The following is a 16,020-nucleotide window of genomic DNA, read 5'->3' on the forward strand; positions in this document are numbered from 1 at the left end:
GAACATAAGAACTGATCACAGGTATACTTTGGGGTTCTTTTTTTTTTTTTCCTTTCCTCCAGACATGGAGGGTTCATTTTTTTTTTTTAAAGATTTATTTATTTGTGCATACAGAACTGGGGTACAGGCCAGAGGCTCAGGGGCGGCGAGAGGCTTCACCAGAGACAGAGTGGGGAGCAGAACAGGCAGATCTACGAAGTACACTGCTGAGGGGAGCAGCGGGCAGGTCAGGAGAGGTCTGCCACGCCATGTGGTCACCTCCGGGGCAGGCGGGAATCGAACTCATGCGGAACTGGCTTAAGCTTCTCAGTGCTGTGCTTTAACCCGCTGCGCCACCAGGGAGGGCCCAGAGGGTTCATTTTTAAGAGCGTTGGGTCTTTGGACATCATTTAACTCAGAACCTGTCCCTCAGCACTCCATAAATACATACACACACCACTCGCACGTGGGCATCTCTCCCCTTCTCCCCCTGCTGCACCCCCACAAGCAGCCACCTAGCTTCAGCCTGAATGTGTTCAGCCATGGCCTCAGCTGACAGCTCCTACCCTTGCTGACGTCCATCTCGTCCCTGAAGTGGATGCTGTGGGCAGACTGTCACCCCCATAAAGCCATGCCCACTTTCCTAGGCGGTCTGTCCAGCAGAGTCTGCAGCTTGAGGGTGAGGAGGCAGAGCAGGGACAGAAGGTGTTGTTACTGCTGGAATTTCATTCTGGGGCTGTCTGGTCCTATAGAACCTTCTGTGTTGATAGAAATGCCCTATCATCTTTATTGCCCAATACAAGAGCTGGGCCACATGTGATGATTGGGCATTTCACATGTGCTTAGTGTGAGCGAGATGCTGACTTATTATTTCTTTTTAATTACATGTAAATAGTCACATGCAGTTGTGTCTATTGGACAGCACAGCTCTGACAATAAAAGAGTGTCTCTAGAAGGAGGGGCAGGGGATCACAAAGAAGTAGCAAATCCAGGCACTTCTGGACCAGCACCTGTTCCAGATGGGAGTAAACAACAAGGCCCCTCTTCCCCCATGCACCCCATTTTACACCATCATCCCATCTCTTGCTCTTTAAAAAGAAGAGAATTCGGAGGCATGGGCCCATCCTCCGTTCTGAATATCCCCTTGTTCAACTGTTTTTCTGACTATTCCTCTCCCTGCATCCTGAGACTTCCCAGGAGGAGCCTCTAGATTTCCCTGAAGGAGGAAAAAATTGAGAAGATAGGGAATGTACTGCCAAGCACATGAATCCAGCAAACACACCCAGAAGCAAAGGGACAAGCAGACTATGAAGAAAAGGCATTTCCACTCTTGCTTTGCAAAAAATGCATGTGCAACCTAGGCACTTGTCTACTCTTTTCGATTAAGGAATTGTTAGAAATTTTCCCAGGAATGGTAATGTGGTTCTGTAAGAAAAGATGCTCATTTTTTGGAGATGTATGCTGAAGGCCTTCGGGGTGATGTGCCATTTGAAGGTGTGTGCCTGTGTGAGCACCCAAACACCAAGATTGGTACATGAATATATACAATACATATGTAGATAGCTTATGTACACAGCTACATAGACGGGGCATTGGGTAGATGGTAGATAGGTAAATATTACATAGATTCAATAAATGACCAATACATAGATTTCTAGATAAGGCAAACCCTCTATCATCACTAAATAAGGGTGGGAATATTACTACTCATGGAAAGCCATGGTGGACAACAGGGACTGATAATTAAAAATGACTTTATTGCTGCCAAGTGGCCTCGAGACCGGTGTGAGAAGCTGCAGGCACTGCCTCTCCAGCGCCTCCTGTCGGGACTGGCAGGGACAGTGAGGCAGGGTCAGGCCAGGGTGAAAGGGCACACAGGTGAGACAGGGGAGGAGGAAGGGGGAGCGATGCTTGGGCAGGACTATTTAGAACCCTCCCACCCCACTTCCTTCCCACTCCGGCCCTGTCCCCTCATCACTGGCCTTGTAGTAGTGGGGAACCAAGCCACCGCAAGTCCTGAGGGGCACCAAGACTGGGGGTGGGGGCAGTGGAAGCAAAGGCAGAGGTGATAAAGTACCAAATCCAGGGAAGTCAGATGTAGGGTGTAGGCAGCCTGTAGGGACAAAAAGAGTGAACTTGGGTCTGCTGCCACCACCCCACCCCTCAAAGTCATTGATGGGGAGAAAGGCAGACTTCAACTCTTCTTCCCTAGACACATACACTCAAGTCGCAATCCCACTAGCCTCTCCTGCCAAGGCTGTCAATGCCACTACAGACTCAGGGGATACTGGTCTCCCCCACTTTGTGGGCCATGCAAGGAGGAGGACCATATCAAGTTTCCTCTCCAAATGGAGAGCCATGCCTTCTTGTGGGCCAAGGAGTCAGTCCCTGGAGGCCTGAGCCCTGATCTGCATTCTTACCCCAGCAGGGCTTGAGACAGGCTTGGGCTGGGCTGTCGCTTAGACATCTGTGTGGTGCTGTCCCCCAGCACAGCTGATAGCAGGAGGGACCCAAAGATTCCAAGGCCGGCCGAGCTGCTGTGGGTGCAATGCCAGGGGGCTGCTGGAGAAAGCAAGCGGAGGCCCGCAGCTGCCAGTGCTGCCTCCCTGTTTAGCAGGATGCGACCCCAGGGGTCCCACTACGCACCCTGTGTTCTGTATCTCTCCAGAAACACCTTTCACATAGAATAGGAGGAGGCCACTTTCTGGAAGTGTGCACTAGGGAGGCCCTGGGGAGTCATGGGCTTTAGCTCAGGAGAAGCAGTGAGCCCTTCAGCCTTCCCAGTTCACAGTCTTCCCCTCTCTTCCCAGTTACCTGTGCAGAGATGACCCCCGGGGAAGCACTGTGTACAGTCAGATCCTGGGAAGCACCTGCAAGGTGAGTGTGGATTCACTCAGAGGGAGCAACAAGGGCCTGGGATAGCGGGCAGGCAAGTGAGAGGTGTGGAGTAGATGTAGGGAGGTTCTAGCAGCTTCTGCAGGAGTGGGAAAAGATGGATGATAAGGTCCTAAACTTCTCTCCTCCTAAGCATGGCTTCGGGAGACCAGAGAAGATAGATTAGGTCCAAAGCCTGGTAAATTGGGAACTTTCCAGCACTGAATAACAGCATCTTAATATGGAACCTGGCATATGGGAGGTGTGTAGATGGATGCATGGATGCATGGACCGATGGACAGATGGACGACTGCCTGGGTGGATGGACAGATGGATGACTGCCTCAGACTGCACGGATGGACAGGTGGATGGGGAGATGTACAGACAGAGGACAGATCAGTGGATGGGAGGGTATGTAGGTGAATGAGGTGCAGAGAAATCACCTGGTTGTTGCATTTCCCACTTAAGCTTCTCTTGTCGGCGCCATTTGGCTCTTCGGTTGGAAAACCAGACCTGAGGGTGGGCAGAAACAGCACAGCTGACCGTGCCTCTGGGTCCCTGGCACCTAGGCACTCCCCACAGGCTCCTGAGCAAAGCTCAGAGCACAGGTCCTTCCTCAGTCTGACACCATCCTTCCCTGCTCTGAAGGCTTGGAGTGGAGAAGAGAACAATCAGCAGAAGGGGGGTGTGGAGGATCTTATCCATTTCCCCTGCATAACCCCCTTCTCCACCTGGCATGATCCCAACACCCTGCCAGTAGACTCCTCGTGGGTCATGCATCTGCACACAAAGACACACTCACCCTTACTGTGTCCTCGGGCAGAGAGGTGGCAGCAGCCAGCTTGCCACGGGTCACTGAGTCAGGATACTGTCCACGCTGGAACTCTGCAGAGAGAGTCACATAGCCAGGACAAGACCTGGTCCCCCCAGCCTAAAGCCTGCCTCTCTCAGCCTCAACTCACCGGCCTCAGGACTGCGCCCCAAGCTGCATGGAGAACCCTCTGACCCACCACCCACCCAGCCTGAGCACCTTTCTCTAGAGCCTCGGCTTGGTCTGGGGAGAAGATAGTCCGATTCCGGTGGCTGGTCCCTGGGTGGGGACCCCGAGGAATCTCAGAGTCGCCATGGGGAGTACGAGGAACTGGAGCCAAAACAACTGCAAAGGGGAATAATGGTCTGTGGTGGCCTGTGAGGCTGATTCCTGGGTGCGAGAAGTCCCACCCCTCATCCCCGGGAGCTGTGAACAAGGACTGAAGGGCTCTTAGCACAGAGCCAGCCTGATCGGACGTTCACAGTTACTGGGCAGTTGCTGTAGGGGTACTTGGTGGGAATCAAGTTCAGTGCCATGGTGGAGTACATGCTTAGAGCTTTGGGGAAACAGAGGGTTTGTCCAATTTCTCATCACCCCATAGAAGGATGTTCTGAGAAGTGTGAGGAGGGCAGAGGCAAGGTGTCGAAGGCTTCGTCCTGCCTCTTCTTCAGCAGATCCTGTGGGCATGGGAGCTTGGAGAACTGCCCAGGACCTGCTAAACAGCTGGGGACCTTGGGAAACTCACTCCCATTCTCCGAGCTTCTAATTTCTTCTGCCAGCAGAGAATAAGACTCCCTGCTAGGCCCTCCTTATGGTCTTGCTGGGAGGTGATCCAAGAAAGATGGAGAAAGGGCCTGAGGAACTATGAACTGTACAGATGGACTCTGATTCTCCCAGGGGTAGTTTGGAGACGCACCTGGGGACCTGAGCTGTGTCCAGGGCAGTGGATGGTCCTCCTGCAGCGCCCGTAGAACTCGGTTGATAGAAGAGACCTGGGGGTGTCATTGGGTGGGGAAATAGTATACAGACTTGAGATGCCTCCTGAAAATATTTCCCCAATATCCCTGTTCCCCTTCATCCCGACCCACACATGTCCCCAAGGACAGCCTCCTCTCTCTCAAGCTTTCACCACTGCTACTTTTCAGAAGGGAAGCGTATGGGTCAGAAGATTTCCCAGGGCAACCACCCCTAGCCTGGTGAGACGAGATCTTTCTCTCCCCGGACAGCCAGTTGGCCAAGCCTGGTGCAGAGATGAGAGGCACTTACACTGGGTGTCTTGTCCTGTGTGCAAAGCCCTTCTGCACAGAGCTGGCGCTGGATCTCCCAGGCAAAGAGGGCTGGGCGCTCACCCTTGAGCTGGGCGATTCGAGCCACCACAGGGGGTGTGGCCAGACGTGGCTTGCTCCCCCCAATGCCCTGGGGCTCCAAGACACCTGTGCGGTAATAACGCCCCAGGATCTTGCTCACACAACCATTAGACACCTGGGTAGGTAAGAAAATGGGTCAGGAAAAGCATCATGGATAGAAAGAGGCGACAAAGTAACGTGAGACTTGTTGGACCAGGCCAGAGGGTCAAGAGTCCAACCTCACCTTTGGGGGGTCTCAAGTTTCCCCTCCCAGTTCCCAAGAGGGTCTTCTAGAAGGTATCCCCGATTCCCTAAGGCCCTCAGAGTGCACTAGATGCCTGTCTTGAATGGGACCCCTTCTCCCTGCTTCTTGTCCCCCTCCCTGGATGTAGGTCCCAGCTGGCCACCTTAAGGCTCCGTGAGATGTCACAAGGGCGCATTCCGCTGACTGCGAGCTGCACAATCTGCTGCCGGGTGTCCAGAGGCAGGGGCCGCCCATTCACAAAGAGCCCTCCCAGTTGATTCACACTGCTGATCCCTGGGCAACAGACAGAAGCTCAACATACCACCCCCTGGCCCCACCAGCCCACCCTTGGCTAGAAGAACATCCCTGAGACAGGGTGACTCCAACCCCACACCTCCCCCCCATCCTGGCTTCCCATCCCAGAGAAAGTTTCTCCCCAAAAAACTGCTCCCCTTTTATTTCAGGGATCCCACACACATGCCACTTTCTTTGGGAGCTTGCTTGTGGGTGAGTCTTTGCTCTGTGGCCATATGCACTAGTGTTGTAAGGGGAGTAGGGTGGAGGAAAACAAGGCTCCCCGAGAACACTGACAGATAAAATCACTCTAGATCCTCCCACCACCACCAGCCTCCCTGCCCTCCCCTCCACTCCCAAGCTGCCTACCTTCCTGCTGCATGCTCCCGTTAAGCCTCACTGAAGGCCAGGAGCTGGGAAGCCTGGGAAGTTTCTCCCCGGACTCCTTCTCTGGTCTTAGAGCCGGGCCAGCAGCCAGTGAGGGGTATTTGGGAGAATGTCTTGCCTGGAGTGGTGTTGGGATGTGGGGTTTGGTGATAGAGGCTCCAGTATCCAAAATATGAGAATGGGTTGCCTAAGGAAATAAGAATTCTCTCGCTTTAAGCCCATGAACTGGCATCATAGGGCTAGCTGAGGACAACTCGGGATGTCCTGATAGGGCCCCGTTCCTCACACATCCATTATAACCATTCAGTGATCAGAGAACTCTGATTCTAAAGTCTCAGACTTACCCTTTTGCAAATGACAGCTGCCAATTCTGACCCCTGAAAAGTCTTTGCAGCCCTCGGTGATGTGCAGAGACCAGGGCTCTAGCCTCCCAACACAGACCTCAGTAAGGTCAAAACCCAACACTTAGTCTATCCTTTCAGGGGTCCATTCAGTGACCAAAGATCCCGATTGCCCTGGCCCAAGGCTGGAGATGCTGAGTGCCCAAGTTCTGGTCTCTACACCCCCAACCAGGCTAGGTCCTGCAAACCACCAGCCAGAAACCTCCCTGCCGAGCAAGCGACTGGAGCGAGGGCGGGTCTAGCTCGTGATGCTGTACTTGCTCTGGGGAAGGGGGGGCTCGGCCATACCGCCAGGCCCTGAAGTTCTGGTCCCACACTTCAGAAGTGGAAATGAACAAGCCTGAAGTCCTGGCTTCTCCCTAAAGACCCTCCATTTAGCAACTTCTGTCTTGTTGGGGTTGTTGATTCCTGTTAATTCTAAAGAAACTTAACCCAGAGAACAGGTCTCTGGGATCAGACACTCACCTAATTCTCTTCCGGCTGGCGTGTGGGAGGGCGGAGCGGTAGGTAGGGTAGGAGCAGACCTCCTGGGCTGAAGCCACCACTTGCTGTTCTTGAATTTTCAGCAAGTAACTGGCAGGGTTGAGCCTGCCTCCCTTCACACCAGACAGGGTTGAGACTGACCCCAGAGAATGACTAATGCACAGATCTTTCCTGGAATCACCATGGCGTTTTGGCTCAGTTAACCCATCGGCCATTTACTGACTAAAGAATGAAGTGATTGTTCAGGACGAAGGGGGGGAAAGGAAAAGGAATAGGGTTTTACTCTGGAAGAGATCACAACACAGCCAGGAGGCAGGAAGCTAGCAGAGGTGACACCACCAGACTCACAGAAGTCGGGACCCTGCACCTACGAAATCAACTTTTACTCACATTCCCCTTCAAGCCCTCACATATCTAGAAAGTCAAGGAGGAGGACAGAAAGACAACTGAGGCACAGATTGGGGTCCCCACAAATTAGGGGTGACCTAGGGAATAAAATCCAAGGAGATTTAGAAGCCACTACCTCACCGGAAGCCAAAATTCCCCCAAATCCTGGGCTTCTTTTCCTCTGTCCCCACATCTGCCTGAGAGTAATTGCCGCCAAAGCCCTGGGTGCGGAAGTCACACTAAGAATGTGTGACAGTGGGAACAGGGGCGCTCAGGATGGTAGCCCACCCTGTCCCCTTCATAGGACTATCTCCATAAGGGGCCAGAGCTCTGAGGAACTGTGGGGAGTCAGGTTCAATATCCAACTTAAACAATCTCCAAACCGAAAGCCATCTGCCCAAGTCACAAGCAGAAACCCAATTTCCAACAGCCCCAACGCACATCCCACCATTCAAGTGAGCCTGGTGCTCAGGAGGTGAGCAGTCAGGAAGGGGTGGCAGGGGCGAGGGCTGCAGACAGCAGGAGAGAAGTTAGCTTGGTCACACAAAGAGGCAAAGCAGACAATGGAGCGTGCCAGTAGCTACCTGTGTGGAGACTAGAAAGGTGCTTCAGTGGGAGGGTCTCAGCCTGCCACGCTGGGCTCCTGAGACCCCGCCGGCCCCGGGAGGTTGGTGATCTGGTCCTGGGATCAGCCTCCACTCTGCTCCTGCTCCAGTCCTGCCAGGGGTCCAGAGCTACAGAAAGCCTGTGCTCAGGAGCAGAGGGCAGCCTCGGGGCAGCCAGTGATGTCACCAGCCATGAGCAGAGGAGAGAGGAGGAGGGAGGTGTTCGTGGGGCTGACTGGCCCTGAGGCAAGGCGAACCCCAGCCAATGACTCAGTGTGTCCCTCCTTCCCCAAGGTGGGAAGCCCTCACAGCCCACCTTGTGTGCACCTGCCATGCTGAGGCAGGCACAGAGCCCCTGCACCCCGAGGATACCCGCTCAGGATATTCTTGAAGGAATGGGGGTACTGTGGCCAGTGGGGAATTTCAGGCTGTCTGCAAGGCTTTGAATGCACAGAAACTCAAAGGGGATTTAAAGAACACCAGACACAACTTCCCAGGCAGAACACACATGTCTGGGTTTCTAGGTCAACTCCTGGCACATGTGTGAATTAGGACAGAAGACAAGTGGGCATATACTGCTGATGCCGAAGTACCAGGCAAATCGACTCCTTGACCTGTAACTGGATGAGGATGCGTGTGGAAGAGGATGCTTGCGGCACCATGTCCACTCTCTCCATACCGAGTCCTCCCCAGACCCCCGCTGGTTCCTTGACTCCAGAGTATAAACAGCCATGAGTTCTTGTTTGGGGACTGGGGAACCCTGGACATCAGAACCCGAGCAATGGTGGAGATAGCCTGGTGGGGGTAGCTGAGGCAGTGGTGGCAGTAGGAATGAGCCTGGAGGGCATTTAGGTTGTGGATGGGGAGTTGATGAGGTTTATATTCTCCCATCTTTAGAGGTTAAGGGAATCTGTTCCCCTAGGGACTTGGTACTTTGAGACTCCAAGTTATGAATGACACTCCTGTTTCCACACAGGACTCCACAGGTTGTCTGGATTCTTGCTGGATGGGGTAAGCCAGTCTCTGGAAGGGTGATTCCTGTGGAATGGGATGCTGGCAGCGAGCCCCGCACCCAGCACCTGGATGCTTTGTTACCACTAAAGGTCTTGCTGGGCAGAACACTAGTGGGTGTGAGGAGTCAACATGGAAAGTCTTGGGGACCCACTCTCCTTGCTTTGATTGTGTGAAACCGCCACCAAAGTCACACTGAGTGTTGGGGGAGTAAGACCTGATCCAAAGGGGCAAGAATGAACCGCACTAGTAAATGACTAGGTTTGGGGGGAATGGGGTTGGTGTGGTATATTCAGCTTTAGCCTATGGCTGCAAACTCATTGTCAAAGCAAGGCCATGAACATCACACAAGTGGGTTGCCAGCCTCACTCCCACATATACTTCCCTCCTCTGCCAGCCTCCTCCAGGGTCCTCAGGTGGCCCCAGGCCCCAGGGCCCAAGGGGCTACTACCGCAAGTGCTTTCAGCACCAGGGGCAGGATAGCACAGGCCCTTCAGCCTGTTCAGCACACTCAGTTCCAGGGCTGCTGGGGACTGCTGGTCTCTGCTTGGTCCTGACTGGGCCAGAAGAGACCCCAAGGAGGTCATGTGTCTCCCTGCTCTTAGTCCTCCTTTCCTGCCCCATCCCTTCCTGCTGGCTCTGTCCCTGCATCTGAGGGCACAAGGCTCCTTGTCCCAAATGGCTCTTCCCATAGACAGATGCACTAGGGTGGAGATAGGGGTGCCAGGGGGAGAAAGGACAAGCCCTGGCAGATGGTGGTGGCAGCGATTTCCCCCATAAACTCCCCTCTCCCCCCGCCTTTATAACACACTCTTGGGTCTGAACAAACAGGCTTTCCATCCAGGGGTGATGGGGGAGGGAAAGGAGAGGAAGGGCCTGGCAGGGGGGCCTAACCAGCCCAAAGGCTCAGCCACTCAGCCCTCTGCCCAACACACCAGACTGTTTGAGGAGCAAATATCCACCTTAGCTGTCTGACTCTCTCCACGGCCCCCACCAGGTTTGAGGCTAATTGTCCCTCATTAGCCGGGCCCAAGCCTCAGGCTGCTGCCAGCCCCCGCCATCTGCTCACAATTACACATTAACTCAAAGGTCTTGCCACCCAACAGCCTGGCCGTGCGCCCCTCTCCAGAGCCAGCCGTGGCCATTCCCGCTTGTCCTTCACCAGCCCTGGGAAGCCTGACCTCTGGCTTCTCCTGCCCTTGGGACCCTTTAGGGAAAGCCTGCTGTCTGTCTGGAAAGATTTATCTACAGGAGTGCTGGCTGGAGCGCCCCTGCCCTCCTCCTGAGGCTAGAAGATAAGACAAGCCCGCGCGTAAAGCTGGAGAGCGCACGACGCGGTAGCCTGGAGGCCCAGCCGCGGTGACCTAGGGCTTCCTTAGGCTTTGGGCCCTTACCAGGGGAGGTGGCACCTGTTTCAGGCTGCTTCCACGACTCCCTGTGGCACCTTTAGTGAGTGGTGGGGTTCTGGCTCCCATCTCCCCTCGGTCCAGAGAGCCTCCCTCTCCTACTGGCAGGGCTCTCCAGGGCGCGCAAGGAGCGCCCCTCTCAGAAAACACTCCTGCCGCGGGAGTCGCCTAGTTATAAGTCCCAGTGGCTTCCTTGCCACAGAAATGGGGGACTCTTCAAGTTCCCTAGATGTTCCTAAGCTTGGTGCTGGAGCTGCAATTCCCCCACCCCAAAGCTCGAAGCAGTCACCCCATTCTCCCAGTCCAGACTGTTAACACCGGCAAACCTCCGCTCTCCGGCTCAGCTTCGCGAGAGCTGGCTGCGGGCTCCCTCCCTCTAAACGCTCTGGGGCGGGGAAGCGACTGAAGAACGCGAACTCCCAACCGTGGCTTTGAACTGGGGACTGAGCAAAAGTGTCCCCTCCTCCCCACTTTATCACCGTGGGTTCCTAAACTCTGGGCAAAACCCTGCCTCACCGACTAGCCTTCGCCAGTGGAATGGTGAGTCTGCGCTCTCGTAAACAGTCCCCCACGGAGCTGGGAGTTCAGGGCCGAGGCCAAGGGCCCAGGACGCGGGAGAAGACGCCCGGGGAGCCGTGAAGAAGTGGCTGGGAGGCGCTCAGCCCCGAGCCCCCGCAGCCAGCACTGGCACCTCCGTCCACTGCCCACTGCCCACTGCGGGCCGGGGACTGGCACGAGGCTCTGCCGGGTACCTGAGGAAAGGGCTGTCTTCCTCCCTGGCGCTCCAGTCCTGCCTCTGTGGGAAGAGGGGCGTCTGCATTCGGTGGGGTTTTCACACTCCTGCTAGCCTGAAGGTCAGCCTGTCCCCTGGGGGGCTGTCACTTCTGTGCTCCCCAAAGCTTTCCCTTTCCCCTTTTCCCACCACCATTTTGCCTGGATCTGGGGAGGCAGATAGTTCATTTTTAAGATACACTTATTTTAATGAACTTCATTTTTAGGACTATCTTAGATTTACAGAAAATTTTCAAAGATAGTACAGTGAGTTCCATGTACCCCACCCCAGCTTCCCCATTATTAAATTTTACCTTAGCATTTTACATTTGTAATAATCAATAAGACCGTTGAATGGTTATTGTTATCAAATGTGGGACTATGGACACACTATTCAGATGGCCCCAGTTTTCTCCTAAAGTCCTTTTTCTACTCCAGGATCCCATCCACTTTCCATTTAACATCATGTTTCCTTGGGTTCCTCTTGGTTGTGACAGTTGCTCAGATTTTTCTTGATTTTGGCCATTTTGATAATTTTGTGGAGTTGGGTATTTTGAATATCACATCACTCTGATTTGTCTGGTGTTTTCTCATGATTAGGCTGAACTTTGAGGTTTGGGTGGAAGGCCAAAAATGATAAGGTGCCCATTCTCATCGCATCATATTAAGGGTCCATGCTGTCAACCCAAATTATCACTGTTGACCTTAACCTTGATTCCCTGGCTAACACAGTGTTAAATCCCTTGGATTTCTCCCATACCCTTTCCTACAGAGTCTTCGCCAAAGGAAGTCCTCAAACATGACTCACATATAAGGGGACAGGAATTCACCTGCTTTAGGGGGAATGTCTACATAAGCCATTTGGATTTCTCCTGCCCAGATTTCACTCCCATCTATTTATGCCATGTTAGTTATCTCAATATAGACTGAGGATACTTATTTTTCCTTGGATTAAAATCAACATACTAATTTATTTTGTTGAACATATTGTCCACACTTTAGCCATCAGGAGCTCTTTCAGTTGATTTCTGAGTCCCTTTGGCATGATTGTGGGGTTGGTGTGTGTGTCTGCACGTGTTTCTTCTGGTACCACAAGGTGCTCCAGGTTCATCTTGTATATTTCCTGTTTTGGTCCTAGAATAATCATTTCCCCAAGGAGCCCAGGCATCTTTGGTTGGAGAAGGGTATAAGAAATGAAGATCTGATATTAAATTAAACATGAGTTCGTATCACTGTCTTTAATTTTAATCCATGGCTACATAAACCATTCTTGTTCCTTCCTTCCTTCTCTGCGAATTTCCACTCCAACAATGAGAAACCTGGATCCCATAATCTCTACTATCCACTGTTTAAATCAATTCCAGTATAGGTGCACAGCAATACCAGAATTTCCTCCATGGGAAACATTATCAAATACAGTAGAATATTTATGTACAATTTATTTTACCTTTAGCCTGACAGACTCTACTCATCTCCAAAGTGACTTAGCTCAGCACCATCTCCCCCACTCCTTCTAATGGGGTTGTTTCCTAAATTTGCAATGCAGTTAATTTAAGTAAACTGCCACCCTCTGAATTTCATCTGGGCTCAACCCACCACCACCACCAATGTTCTGCATAATTTTTAAAAATTTTGCTTATGTTACAGTTCTACAGGTTTTGATAAATGCAAGTACTGTGTAATATAGAGTAGTTTCACTGCCCTTCACCTACTCAACCCTCCTCTCTCCCCCACCCCAACCTCTTTGGCAACCAGTGATTTTTTTTTACCAGTGCTAAAGTTTTGCCTTTTCCAAAATGTCATAAAGAGGAACCAAATACTCTTTCATATTTTTCATCCCTTGAGAAGATATGCCTTTTAGCGCTGAATAATATTTCATTGTATGGATGCACCATTGTATGGAGGAATCTTTTATCCATTCACCTGTTGAAGGACATGTTAATGCATCTTAGTCGTGTTCAAGTTTTGGCAATTCTAAATAAAACTACTGCAAATGTGTGTGTAGATTTGTAGGTAGGCATAGTTTTCAACTTATTTGGGTAAATATCTGAGAACACATTTGCTAGATCACTTGGTAAGAGTGTGTTTACCTTTGTAAGTAAATGCCAAACGGCCATCACTTTTCATATTCACCAGATCAGAGTTCCAGTTGTTCCACATCCACCAGCATTTGATACTGTCAGTGTTCCAAATGTTCACCTTTCCAATGGGTGTGAGCAGGTATTTCATTGTTTTAATTTTCATTTGCATGATGCCATCTGATGTAGAGATCTTGTCATATGCCATGTTCTTTAATGAGGTGTCTGTTAAGGTCTTTGGCCCGATAGAATCAGGTTTTTTTGTTTTCTTATTGTTGTGGGTTTTGGTTGGTTCTTTTTCTAGAATTTTTTCTTCTTTTTTTTAAAATTTTTTTTTAAGATTTATTTATTTGTTCATACAGAACTGGGGTACAGGCCAGAGATGCAGGGGCAATGAGAGGATTCACCACAGACAGTGAGTCGCAGAATAGGCCGACTGACGAAGTACACTGCTGAGGGGACCAGTGGACGGGTCAGGAGAGGTCTGCCATGCCATGTGGTCACCTCCGGGGCAGGCAGGTATCGATCTCATGCAGAAGTGGCTTTAGCTTCTTGGTGCTGTGCTTTAACCCACTGTGCCAACAGGGAGGGCCAAGAATTATTTTTTACTGAGGTAATGTTTCCAACACACTATGTGATTTGAAGACTTATTATTGAGGTTTTATATCCAGCTTGGAAGTTTTTCTTTCTTGATGTGCCACCCTTCCCCCAACATGCAACTTCAATCCCTTCCATCTACCTCCCAAAAGAAGGTAGTAAAAGAAGAGAATGTTGGGGTTCTGAATCCTTTAAGCAGTTAGAAAGAGAAGAGAAACTAAGTCAATCACTGGACGTGACAGAGATTGACAATGAAAAATCTAAAGCAGAGTGAGAACAGGGGAAGATAAAGGAGAAAGGAGGGGTGATAGAGGCCCCCACTAGCCCTCCTGTCAAGAGATGTTGAAGATTGCCTCCAACATTAGAAGGTACAAGTCCTGAAGAAGGGAGGTGCTGTTTGATCTTGAAAGAAAAGGAGTGTGTCTAGGAAAGGGGACCACCTCTCTTTCTAGAAGGGTATCCTTTCCATCTCAATGTAGCAACCTCACAGACTCAAGACACTCTTACCACTGTAGATAATGCATCGAAAGAAATCTTCGTGGTGTTCCTGCAAAACTGACCCATCATGGCATGGGGATGGCATGACATTGCTGTCAAAGGAAAACAGGACATCTTCAGCTCAGAGATGAGTTCCCTTCCAGAGAGAGAAGTACAATGGACCAACCGTGAGATCAGAAGGCTCCAGCTGTTTCTTTTTGTCCAGATCTCCTATCTGAGCTGTGGGGGCCTTCTCTGCTATCACTGGGACCGTCCTGACCAGGTCTTTCTTTTGGATCTTCTCACCCTCAGAGCAGCATTTCTCAACCAGACACTCCTCTTTATACATGAGGAGTGTATTCATCCTTCCAGATGGGCTGAGGGAGATTGGGAGGCAATGGGAGCAGTCAGAACCTGTTGCTGAGTTTTAAGAGTACATTGTATAGTTTGGACATTTTATCAGATGTGTCTATTGCAAAGATTTTCTTCTAGTTTGATCTTGACTCTAGTAGAGCAGCCATTTTTGTTGCAGTGGAGTCCAATTTAGCAATTATTTGTTTCATGGATTGTGTCTCAGCTGTTCCATCTAAGAAAGGTGCCACCATGCCCCTAGTCTTTATGTGTTTAGAGTGGTTTTAGGTTCATAGCAAAATTGAGAAAATACAGATATTTCTCATATTCTTCCTCCCTGCTCCATACCTGCATAGTCTTCCTCATCTTTAATATCTCCCATTTGTTCCAGTTGATTAAACTAAGCCGTAAGTTTTTTTTTTAAAGATTTGTTTATTTATTCATACAGAACTGGGGTACAAGCCAGAGATGTGAAGGGTGAGAGGATTCTCCAGAGACAGAGTGGGGAGTAGAACAGGCAAATCGACGAAGTGCACTGCTGAGGGGAGCAGCTGGCGGGTCAGGAGAGGTCTGCCGCACCATGTGGTCACCTCCGGGGCAGGCAGGGATCGAACTCATGCGGAAGTGGCTTTAGCTTCTTAGTGCTGCGCTTTAACCCACTGTGCCACCAGGGAGGGCCACTAAGCCATAAGTTTTGTAGATGTTCTGTATCAAGTTGAAGACATTGTCTTCTATTCCTATTTAGCTGAGTATTTTTTATCATGAATGAGTTTTGGATTGTGTTCAATGCTTTTTCTATATCCATTGGTATGATTATGTGACTTTTTCTTGTTTTGTCTATTGATGTGTTGAATTACAATGATTGATTTTTAAATGTTGAGCCAGCTTTGCATACTGAGATTAAGCCCAGTTGGTCATGGCATGTAGTTCTTTTTATACAGTGCTGGATTCAATTTGCTAACATTTTATTGAAGATTCATCGCTGTTCATGAAACACTGGTTTTCACTGTTCCTTTCTTATAATGCCTGTGTCTCTTTTGGTATTAGGGTTATGTTGGTCTCATAGAACAAGTCAGGAAGTGTTCCCTCAGACTGCCAGCTTTGAGAGGAGGCAGGGCTTATCAAACAGATGTAACTGAGGGTGACAGACACACAGTGTATCCACTGGAACCACGTCCAGGAGACCATGACTCAGTAACTTACTAACAGCAGGGCCTCTCATGTCGTCAAACTTCATTTCCTCTCCAAGATCTGCCAGACCATGCACATGACCTCGAGCCAGTAAACTGTTCACTTAACATATAATTATTGAGCAGCTACTATGTGCAAGGCATTGGGATGACAGCAAGGAATAGAAAACATCAGAATACTGACCTTGAATCTTGCCTTCTGTATCTAGATTTACATTTCCTTTTTTTTCTTTTAAAGATTTATTTATTTGGGGCCCTCCCTGGTGGCGCAGCGGGTTAAAGCACTGCACTGAGAAACTAAAGCCACTTCCGCATGAGTTCGATCCCC

At 50.6% G+C, this 16,020-nt stretch overlaps 1 protein-coding gene across 1 annotated transcript; it reads right to left on the reverse strand.

The window, feature by feature from the left end:
• Positions 1 to 1,734: 1,734 nt before the first annotated feature.
• PAX4 (paired box 4) lies at positions 1,735 to 5,969 on the reverse strand. The gene is made up of 10 exons (XM_012720767.1): positions 5,918 to 5,969; positions 5,418 to 5,548; positions 4,931 to 5,146; positions 4,581 to 4,656; positions 3,884 to 4,009; positions 3,656 to 3,738; positions 3,297 to 3,366; positions 2,794 to 2,849; positions 2,400 to 2,541; positions 1,735 to 1,808 (listed from the first exon to the last, which is right to left on the reverse strand). The coding sequence occupies exons 1-10, from the start codon at positions 5,928 to 5,930 to the stop codon at positions 1,735 to 1,737; spliced, it is 987 nt and encodes a 328-aa protein (XP_012576221.1). The 5' UTR covers positions 5,931 to 5,969.
• Between the last annotated feature and the right edge of the window lie 10,051 nt (positions 5,970 to 16,020).

Source organism: Condylura cristata, unplaced genomic scaffold, assembly GCF_000260355.1.
Source record: "Condylura cristata isolate star-nosed mole 26May11 unplaced genomic scaffold, ConCri1.0 scaffold00005, whole genome shotgun sequence".
Lineage (NCBI taxonomy): Eukaryota > Metazoa > Chordata > Mammalia > Eulipotyphla > Talpidae > Condylura > Condylura cristata.